The sequence below is a fragment of the Salvia splendens genome, chromosome 6, assembly GCF_004379255.2.
Source record: "Salvia splendens isolate huo1 chromosome 6, SspV2, whole genome shotgun sequence".
Classification (NCBI taxonomy): Eukaryota; Viridiplantae; Streptophyta; class Magnoliopsida; order Lamiales; family Lamiaceae; genus Salvia; species Salvia splendens.
In genome coordinates, this window is record NC_056037.1 from 15,140,977 (window position 1) to 15,152,401 (window position 11,425).

The 11,425-nt window shown below is 35.8% G+C and overlaps 1 protein-coding gene across 1 annotated transcript; it reads right to left on the minus strand.

The window, feature by feature from the left end:
- Positions 1–6,306: 6,306 nt before the first annotated feature.
- On the minus strand, positions 6,307–8,641 carry LOC121806876 (serine carboxypeptidase 24-like). The gene is made up of 8 exons (XM_042207045.1): positions 8,383–8,641; positions 7,841–7,948; positions 7,657–7,752; positions 7,406–7,584; positions 6,933–7,336; positions 6,766–6,861; positions 6,571–6,676; positions 6,307–6,491 (listed from the first exon to the last, which is right to left on the minus strand). Exons 1-8 carry the CDS (start codon positions 8,639–8,641, stop codon positions 6,345–6,347), a joined length of 1,395 nt encoding a protein of 464 aa, XP_042062979.1. The 3' UTR covers positions 6,307–6,344.
- Positions 8,642–11,425: the final 2,784 nt, after the last annotated feature.

The window sequence follows — 11,425 nt, forward strand, 5'->3', positions numbered from 1 at the left end:
CTCCTCGACTCGGCTATCATACTGGTTCAGTTGTTTCGATTTCCAATTGTAATTTCATTCAGTTCAATTTCTTTTTTTCTTCCTTTTGGATTGTATTACGCCCGGTTTTATCTCTTGTAAAAATTTCATTTTAAGTGTTTTAGATGATAGTTTGTACAATGTAACCACATCTAAACAAATGTGGGAAAGCCTAGAAAAGAAATATAACATAGATAATGCTGCAGAGACTAAACAAGTTGTAGCATCCAAATTTATGGACTACAAGATGGTCGACTCTCGACCCATCATGGAGCAAGTCCAAGAGCTCCAAATGATCATCCACGCATTAGTGGCTGAAGGGATGACCTTGCCCGACAAATTCCTAAGGTGCACGATCATTGACAAACTTCCTCCCAGTTGGAAGGACTTCAAGAGCTACCTCAAGCACAAGCGAAAGCAGATGACCCTTGAAGACTTGATCGTGAAGTTGCGCATTGAGGCTGATGTGCGCAAAAGCGACCAAAAGGCTAAGGGGTTCACCCCACTTGAAGCCAAAGCCAATCTGTTGGAGCGGGGCGGTCCCTCCAACAAACGCCCTAGCCCAAACCGTCCAAATGACAAAGGGAAGGGAAAGCAGCCTTCAAAGAAGTTCGAAGTCGACTGCTACAATTGTGGCAAACAAGGCCACTTTGCTAAAGACTGCCGCAGCAAGAAGAAGAAGCCGGCTGCCCACGTCGTTGAGAAGGAGCTCAAGGACTGGGACGAGAACGACCTCATTGCTGTGGTCACTGAAGAGGTTAACCTTGTTGATAACAAGGGTGGCTGGTACATCGACACCGGCGTACTGCTCATGTCTGCTCAGATAGGAGCAAGTTTGCCTCCTACACTACTGTTGAAGGAAGAAAGATCAACATGGAGAATCAAGCATCCTCCGAAGTCCTTGGCATCGGAAATGTGATCCTCATGATGACGTCTGGCATCACAATAACATTGAAGGATGTGCTGCATGTCTCGGACATCCGTAAGAACCTAGTGTCAGGATCAATACTAGTTAATAAGGGGTTTAAACTTGTATTTGAGTCTGATAGGTTTGCTTTGTATAAGTTTGGAAAATCCCTCGGAAAAGGTTATGTAACCGTTGAGCTTTTCAAACTTAGTGTGACGACTCACAGTGTTGCTAAGCCTTTGGCTAATAAGAATAAAGCATCTACTTTCTCTTAGTTGACTGAGTGTTCAAATTTGTGGCATTGTAGATTGGGACATGTAAATTCAAAAGCCATTAAAAGATTAGTAAATTTAGATTTACTAAACACTAATGAATTGGATATCCAAGATAAATGTGAAATTTGTCTTGAAGAAAAAATGACTAAGTTGCCGTTTCACTCGGTTGAACGAAGCACAAAACCCCTTGAATTAATTCACACGGACGTATGTTATTTAAAGATGGTGCAAACTAGAGGTGGTAAAAAGTACTTTATCACTTTCATAGATGATTGCACAAGGTATTGCTACATTTATCTTTTAAGAAGTAAAGATGAAGCAATAGAAGAGTTCAAAAATTATAAGAACGAAGTTGAGAATCAACTTGGTTGTAAAATCAAATCGATTCGAAGCGATAGAGGAGGCGAATATGTAGCCCCGTTTGAGGAATTATGCAACGCAAGTGGTATAATCCATCAAATGACTGCACCATATTCACCACAATCTAATGGTGTTGCAGAACGCAAAAATCGAACTCTAAAAGAGATGATGAATGCACTGCTTCTGACTTCAGGATTACCACATAACATGTGGGGGGAAGCTGTTTTGACAGCCAACTATATCTTGAATAAAATCCCTCTCAAAGGAAAAGATTTTACTCCTTATGAGTTGTGGAAGGGAAGGAAGCCATCCTACAAATACCTCAAAGTGTGGGGGTGTTTGGCAAAGGTGATGGTTACTCCACCCAAAGAAGTTACAATCGGACCTAAAACGGTTGATTGCATCTTCATTGGATATGCACCTAACAGTAGTGCATATCGATTTGTTGTTCACAAGTCTGAAATATCGACTATCACAGTAGGAACAACAATTGAGTCGAGGAATGCTGTATTTCTCGAAAATACATTTCCTTGCAAAGACAAGGAAAAAGTCTCAACCAATTCTGAAACAAGAATTAAAGAAGCCACTAGTTCTAAACCAGTGGAAGAAGAAGCCACTAGTTCTAAATCAGCGGATGCGGAACCCGATTCGCGCAAGCGTGCAAGGCCCGATCCAAAAGATACAGTACTAAGACGTGGTAATAGAGTCAGAACACCAAAAACATTTGGTCCCGACTACATTGCTTTCATGTTGGATGAAGAACCAACATCGATAAAAGTAGCCTTTGCTGGCCCAGACGGGCTGCATTGGAGATAAGCTGTTCAAAGCGAAATTGATTCAATTTTGCTAAACCACACTTGGGTGTTGGTAGATCTACCTGAAGGTGCGAAACCTCTAGGTTGCAAATGAGTACTTAAAAGGAAATTTAAGGTCGATGGAACAGTTGATAAGTATAAAGCCCGATTAGTAGTAAAGGGTTTTAAACAAAAGGAAGGACATGACTTCTTCGATACATATTCACCTGTAACAAGGATTACATCTATCTGAGTGCTTCTCGCTATTGCTGCATTGCACAATCTTGAGATTCATCAAATGGATGTAAAGACCGCGTTTCTAAATGGTGAATTAGAAGATGAAATATATATGGAGCAACCCGAAGGGTTTGTAGTGCCTGGACAAGAGAAAAAGGTATGCAAGCTCGTAAAGTCTCTATATGAATTGAAACAAGCGCCATTACAGTGGCACTTGAAGTTTGATAAAGTGATGTTATCAAATGGGTTTAAAATCAACGAGTGTGACAAATGTGTCTACATCAAGAGCACTAATAACGGCCATGTTATAGTATGTCTATACGTTGATGATATGTTAATCTTGGGTAGTAACACTCAAGTAATTAACGATACAAAGGCCATGTTAAAGAGAAACTTTGACATGAAAGACATGGGTTTAGCCGATGTAATTCTTGGAATGAAGATTCTAAGAATGTCTGATGGAATCATCTTAACACAATCACATTATGTTGAGAAGATATTGAATAAATTCAAAGCCTATGATGGCGCGCCGGTTAAGACTCCAATTGAACTCGACGTTCACTTGAGCAAAAACAAAGGCGAGCCCGTTGCACAAGAAGAGTATGCACGGGTCATCGGGTGCATTATGTACTTGACTAATTGCACTCGACCTGACATTGCTTGTGCCGTGAATAAGTTGAGTCGTTACACGAGCAATCCAAGCAAAGAACATTGGAGAGCTCTTGTGAGGGTTTTGAAATATTTAAAACATACTCAAAATCTTGGGCTACACTTCTCGAGATACCCCCCGGTACTTGAAGGGTACTGTGATGCGAACTGGATATCCGATAATAGAGACTCACTTTGAACAAGTGGATACGTCTTCACTATTGGGGGTGGTGCTGTATCGTGGAAATCCACAAAACAGACATGTATAGCACGATCAACAATGGAATCGGAGTTCATTGCCTTAGATAAGGCGGGTGAGGAAGCCGAGTGGCTTAAGAACTTCCTTGAAGATATTCCATGTTGGTCTAAGCCAGTGCCACCAGTGCTGATCCACTGCGATAGCCAAGCAGCTATTGGAAGGGCAAACAATGGCTTCTATAATGGTAAGTCTCGACATATACGTCGACGACATAACACCGTGAGACATTTGATCACAACATGGGTGATTACAATTGACTATGTGAAGTCAATAGATAATCTAGCGGATCCGCTAACCAAAGGGTTAAACCGTGATCAAATGAACAAGTTGCTAGAGGGAATGGGTTTGAAATCCACAAACTAAAGAATTATCATAGTGGTAACCCAACCATGATGACTGGAGATCCCAAGAACTTGGTTTAAAGGGACAACTAAGCTATGAGAGTTCATGAGAAACACTCAACTATATCTATTTCCTAGAGAGCAATAGAGTGTTGGAGAACTTGCCTAGTGGTACAGGCTAAGTCTATGACTTTTAATGGTTCTTAAATATCTCAAAGAGATGGACTTCTCAAGGAGACCAAGTATGGCAAGGTACTTGACTAAGAATCACCTATGTAAGTGCGAAGTGTGGCCGCTTCATAAAACGCACTTATGAATCCAATGTGGGGTCCAAGACCGCAACGGACACAAAACGTGAGAACGGATGAGGTTGAGGTGTTTAAGCGTTAACACCATTGTCTCGGTGCACGCCGTTGGGGATTAGTTCAAAGCATCGCGCTACTAAGCCGCCTGTGTATCCGATGGTGTCGACTATGGAAGGTTCAAAGCCAACAACTATCTATCCTTATGCTTATATACCTCTCGAGGGTTGAGCTTGTGTCTGCATGCATATGCATTCGGCTATTTCCACTCATGTGGGGGATTGTAAAAATCATGGATTAAATATGCCCGGTCAATGGATTTTGACCAAATAATAAATGTGACGAGACATTTAATTTTGTGAAATTAAATGACATAGCGTCGATCTACATTTTACGTAGATAAATGTAGTATATTCACTTTCTCAAATCCGATTTTCGGTGAGTGAGAAATAATGGATTAAAGTTGGGCATAATTAGCTGTTAATTAAAGCTTGGAGTTGGAGCTTAGGGAATAATTAACTAGTGTTAATTATCCCATATTGGAGGATTAACACATCTTTTAATGTGTTTAAATTAAGTGACTTTATGTTACTTAATAATTATAGTGGACCAAGATGGGTGAAAGAGCCCACACGCGCGCACACGCGCGCGCCGCCGCCCGCCCGATTCCGATCCCGATCCCGATCTCGGACTTGGACTTGGATCTTGGCAATTGGTCTTTGGGTGGTCTTTGGGCTTGTTGCTTGGGCTTGTGGATACCCTAATACATGGAGTATACAGTACTGGAGTACTAGTATTCAAACTAAAACGTTCGCAGCAATTTCAAATATAAATATATCCTCCTTGTCCCACTGAAAGTATAAATGTCTCATTCAACGTGACAAATTTAAAAACAGAAACATTAACTTTTTTCTGTTTTCCTCTTATTTAATTACTTATTTTTTTCTACTTAATATATTAATATTCTCTTTTTTTTTTATAAAAATACGTGAAATTAAAATGATATAGGAATTAATGCACAATTAATAATATAGTAAGAGAGAAGAGAAAAATAGGTAATCAAAGTAGTGCTTGTGGATAGTGGAACCTACGTTAATATTAGTGTTTAATGACGTTCGCAGCAATTTCAAATATAAATATATCCTCCTTGTCCCACTGAAAGTATAAATGTCTCATTCAACGTGACAAATTTAAAAACAGAAACATTAACTTTTTTCTGTTTTCCTCTTATTTAATTACTTATTTTTTTCTACTTAATATATTAATATTCTCTTTTTTTTTTATAAAAATACGTGAAATTAAAATGATATAGGAATTAATGCACAATTAATAATATAGTAAGAGAGAAGAGAAAAATAGGTAATCAAAGTAGTGCTTGTGGATAGTGGAACCTACGTTAATATTAGTGTTTAATGAATTGTAGTAGTGAATCATAGTGGTATAAGTTGTAAATAAATTAATATATATAGGTAATAAGTTGGGGACAACTTTTCATAAATAGAATTATCCATATGTTTATGGGACTAACGTAAATAAAAAGTGCATATATTTTTTTGAGAGAAGGAGTACAAAATTGGTAAAGTGGGAGTCAGGATAGAGATAGAAAAAAAAAACGATTGAAGTATGGTCCACCTTTATAAAAAGAAAAAACTTACTTATCAAAATTAGATAGAGACTAATTTTGGTGGAATACTATTTATTAAGTAAATCATACAATGAGAAATAGAGTTGCAGACTTGCAGTATGGTTTTTAATAGAAGTTTTCCTTTTGCTTTATGCATTTCTCACCTTTAGTTGGATCCTTCCATCTTTAGCTGCATTTCTCATCCTTCTCGGTTTAATCCATATTTTTTTGATATTGTTGATTAAGTTTGGTCTGGACAGAAACTTTCGCTGTTGATCAATGAGGCGCATAAAGAAGCACACCAAAAGAGTATGCTTGTAAGATTTATTAATTTTTGGCCTCTTAAATATTTCCTGCTCTGAAACTCTTAATATCCTTGTATCAAAGTATAGGAATGTTTAGTTATACATAACTCTCTCTTGGCTTAAAAGAAGGATGTGAATGAATAGCTTTATTGCAAACCATAGCATGTAAATTTGATTTTGAGATACAATCAATGTTGAATGATCCTCCTATTATAAGACCTGTTGCAGATATAATATCCTAGTCTCACTTTCTTCAAACTACTTTTGCTCTATCTTACTGAGATTTCGGCAACTCTTTCCCGGACAAGAATGTCTCTATAACCTTGAAAGCTCTAGCAGGTTGAGTCAGAGGAACCTCATGCCCGGCTCCTCTTACCGTCGCAAACGTTAGCCCATCATACACCTCCGTCCATCCTCCCACCTGTAAATAAATTGTTTCATTTCACCGCGGATCGTGCTAATAATATCTGCTGCTGAATTATATGAATATCATTTATTACCTTGCCACCAGTATACCAAGCATACCATGGAGTTTTGACTCTGAGGTTGAGATGGCTCAGGGATAGCCTCGTTGCTGTTATAGGAACGATCGCGTCTGTGTCCCCACTGCAATGGAGAAAAATGTCAGGGTTACTTTCCTAAACAATCTTGAACCATTGTGCATATCTGTTATGAAATGTGTTAATAGATTGCACCTGAACACCCATATTCTGAGCCCTGCACCGATTAATTTTGTGTACACGGGGAGCATTGAAGCGGGCGCGTCCTTCCAGTTGTTGAAAAGTGTATCACTGTAGTTTTGCATACATATGTTATATGTAAGCAGCTAATTCTAGTATTATACTCCCTGTTAGCGTATTACCTGCACGCTGTCCACTTGTATGGAATGGCGGTCGTGTTTGCATGCAGCGCCTTCTGCACGTCCGGCCTGTTGTAGTATATCTCCGCATAGCTCTCTGTACACGGGTCGTATCCAGTAGTAGTGGACTGTGCAACTCTCCTGTGATGTAGAAAGCGCTTGCTTCTTCCTCCACCGGCTTGTGTTGTATTGCACGCCTCTGTGTATATGTTGTACTGGTTTATCTTCCCGATCTCTTGATCCGCGTATATCAGAATTTCTACACATTTCGGAGAAGTGTCTTTGAAGCTGTTGTTGCATAATTTCAAAAGTGAGTTATATGTGTGATCCGATATCAACGCGTGGCTCCACCAGTAGTTCACGGTTCCAATGTAGTCGAATACGCTGTCTGTATCCGCGTTTCCTACCTGCACATAACATAAATCTTCGCTTCACATGTCGAATATATGCTAGTATTCATTGAATATCGAGCTTACAATGAATCCTTTTAGATTGATGATGGGTTGTGAGGAATGGTTGTTGTAATCATATATCTTGTTTGCCAGCTGTGGGACGTAGTGCCCTGCGTAGCTCTCGCCAGCTAAGTAGAACTCTCGAGATTTGTACTGTGGAAACCGATCCATCCATCTTCTCACGAAAACCAGAGCATCCTCAGCTGTGTCACCAAATTAATTTCAATCTGATTCTGATCTGTGCCTAATAATGCAATAATGGATACGGAATGTACCTGTTCTGTCGTCCCCGGAGTCCTCCAGGTTGGAGCTCGTGTTTGTGTACGAGAAGCCAACGCCGGCAGGCGACTCGAGAAACAAAATATTTGCCACTGCACCCCAAACCAAATTTTTTTTACTTGACTTGAGCTCTCAAAAAAACATTTTTTTTTGAAAAAAAAATACATGTGGTTGTGGCACCTTTATTCCATGAGTATTCATTGAGATAAAGAGATGAACCATTTTTGTTGATTCTGAATGGCCCTATTTCTTCTGATGCTCCATATGCCACTGATGAACATCCTGGTCCTGCATTTTTGGGGGCTTGTTAAATTCAGAAACATGAACATTCCATCAATGTAACAAGAAAAGACTTTTAAATTAATACTCATATCCACACACAAATGCCTTCAAAAAGTTGTGTCAAAATGTCAGTGAATTAAAAAGTAAAACATTGGCCTTTCTCACCAAATAGGATAGATAGAGCTTTAGGGTACCATGTCCCTCAATTTTTAGTACTACAACTATTTTACTATTAGCAGTTTCACTATATATATATATATATATTTTACAAATAATATTGTAGAAATAAAATACTAATCTACCCTCATTATGGATCAGTGGAGTGGCTTTAAAAAAATTACTACTAATCTTTTTAATGACTAATTAAATAGAGATATTTTTGAATTTGTGATAAAGTTGTGTTGATAATAGAGTGAATAAATTAAGAAGAAAGAAGGAACCTCCATTGAGCCAAAGAAGAAGTGGTTTAGTGTGTGGATCAACGGCAGCCTCGGTGAGCCAGTAGAAGAGGGCGCGGCCTTCTTCTTCGTTAACGGTGACATAGCCGGAATATTGGGAGAACTTGACCGCTGGCTGCCCCGGAAGCGCCGTTATGCGGTCAAGATCCTGTGCCTCTGCATATGCGTTAATGCTAATTGCTGATGAACTCACCATTATCATCAGCAAGTATAACACATCACTTTTTCTTCTCCACTCCATTTTAGTAAGAAAAAAAAATGTACTAAATTCTCAAAAGTTACAAGGAAGAATGAGGATGATGGATAGGGATGTTTAATTCAACACTATATGCTGGAAACATGTGATTGAATTTGAAAATGAGAGAGATGGAGAGGCATTTATGGGATGTTAAACAGATGTATTCATAGAGGAACAAGCATGCATGCTGCTTTTATGTAGACATATATGTATATTAGGACCATTCCTATCTCTTTCTCTATTTATACAGCGATGAATGCATGTTAAATGGGGAAGATGGAGAGGTTTATGAGATTTGAATTCTATTTATTATTTCTTTCCTCTTTTTATTATCATTTTCTTGACCGTATAAAATAATTCAAATAAGGTAGTTGACAACCCAGATCAGACGTTTATTTTCATTATAGGAGTGAATGTCTATATGATTTATGAAGCATTTGATGCATCCCATTATAAGTTAGTCATATTCTATTTTTTGGTCATTCTTTTATGAATGAGTCATTTATTTTTTAAGCAAAAATACAATATATTTACTCTTTCTTTTATTATTTATTCTTTTTAATTTTATTTTATTCTTTCTCATATTTTGTTATCCTACTTTTTAACTAAATATCATTTTTTTAACCTTGTATCCAAATAATGTCTCGTTTATGGCAGTAACATAAATACTGAAACATGAATAATAAATTTGGAGAAAAAGTATAATAAAAGTGATTAAATGTATTTACCAAAAAATAAATGTTTGACTTAGAGAGGGTAATTAATACTTGTCTTTCTTGACTGAAATAAGTATAATTAACACACCTCAGCTAATTAAATATATAAATTTATTTGAATTTTCAGTAGTTGACTATTGTAATATATTTACAGTATACTCCGGCATACGTGTCTATATTTCATTTTTGGAACAATAGTAGTTATTATTGCTGGAATTTAATGGGTGAAATACAGATATACACACACAAGGATTTTAAAGTATGGACTAAATTTATGACTTGCAAACAGTGTGGAGTATTGACTTTTAATTTCAACATGAAATTTTACTTTCTTTTCACTGTTTTGACGCCAACTTTACAACTAACCAAATTACATTTAAGTCATGTTTCTTTGTCACGATTTCACTTCTAAAAGTAATTTGATTTTTTAAATTTTAGAATTTAGTGTTTGATTCAATTTTTTTAATTAAATTATAAAACCTGAAAATTAGAAAAGTAGTAATACTATAATTTTCCAAGATCTGACTATCAACTTTCTCTATGTATTCTTTTTTCCAATTTTAGGGTTATTATTTAAGTATTCAATGGAGTGTAATTTTAATCATTTTATATTATTATTATTTTTATTATTATGTTATAAATTCATAATTAATTTATCTTTTTAATAAATAATTTAAAATTGCGAATCATACTTAATTATATATTTATAGTTATAATCATATTAGAATTATTAGTGAAATGAGATGTTCATTACTAAAAATAGTAAAAAATAATTATGATAAATAATGATGGACGGAGGGAGTGTTATTTTAATTAGGAGAGTATCCATCAAAAGCCTTTATTAAGAGTTTGGTACTTATTTTCTAGCATATTAATGAAAGAGTTAGAATGTGCTCTTTATGTCCCCAAGAAATAAAGAATTAGGGACAATACAAGTTTTAATGTAGAGTGAATTTTGAAGTGGGTCCTTGGAAATATATTTTGCTATCTTAAACCATCTCAAATGCTATTCTAAAACTCAAAATAGAGTAGGTAAATAGCTCCAATAGAGCTGCAAAACTCATCTCATTGTGGGTTTCTTTTTGAATAGAGTGTGAACTACATCAAAAGTCCCTAACTTTTCAGTTTGTGACATTGCAGGTTCCTAACGAAAAAAAATATCGCCAAATGACCCTAACGTTAAACATAATCACGAATCATGTTTTTTAGCCACTTTCGGACGAAAATGCCCAAATGACTTGAAGGGCATTTTTGGCAATCCCTAAATTCGCTGACATATGAATTCTGTCACATTTATGTCAGCAACTTCTTATATGTGATATCCTAATCAGTTATGATACTTCATACGTGATTAAAGTTTTGTCAATATTTGTACACAAAAAAACTTCTTATATTCCTCTATTTCTAGTTAGTGGTAACAATATACTCCACTAGTTACATCATATAGGAAATTCATTGAGAAACAACAAAAATATGGAAAAGTGAAGTTATTTATGAAATCAAAATATGAATCAATAATACACAGAATAAAAAATATTTCATATTTAATTAAATGATACAATATTATTTTCTTGAAACACTGACATTTAATATATTTTTTCATTATATATCATCGAACTAATTTGTTAATGTAAGCCTAACTTTAAGACGATTATTAAGAATTATAATTTAGCTCAAACTGAAATTTTTAACATCATATGAATATTCAATCATATAAATTTGCATAGTTTCTTGTCATTCATGATAAAACTGAAACATAAGTAATATTTTGAAAATATTCAAGCATGTTACATTAGCTATTTAATCCATGTAGATTTTTTTATTAATAATAGTATCTGAAATGAAGAGAATGTAAATTTATAAATCAATACTGCAAAATTGGGATACTATCATAATAAATAAAATCGATCGATAAATCAAGGTAAAAAAATAAATAAAAATTAGTGGAAATAGAAAATATCGAAAAATACCTGAAAATGAGTTTTATAAGGAATAAAGGGTCTCATTTTATTATTTTCATATTAATTAATGCAGATAATGATAAATATGTATATTATAAAAAATTAGAAAG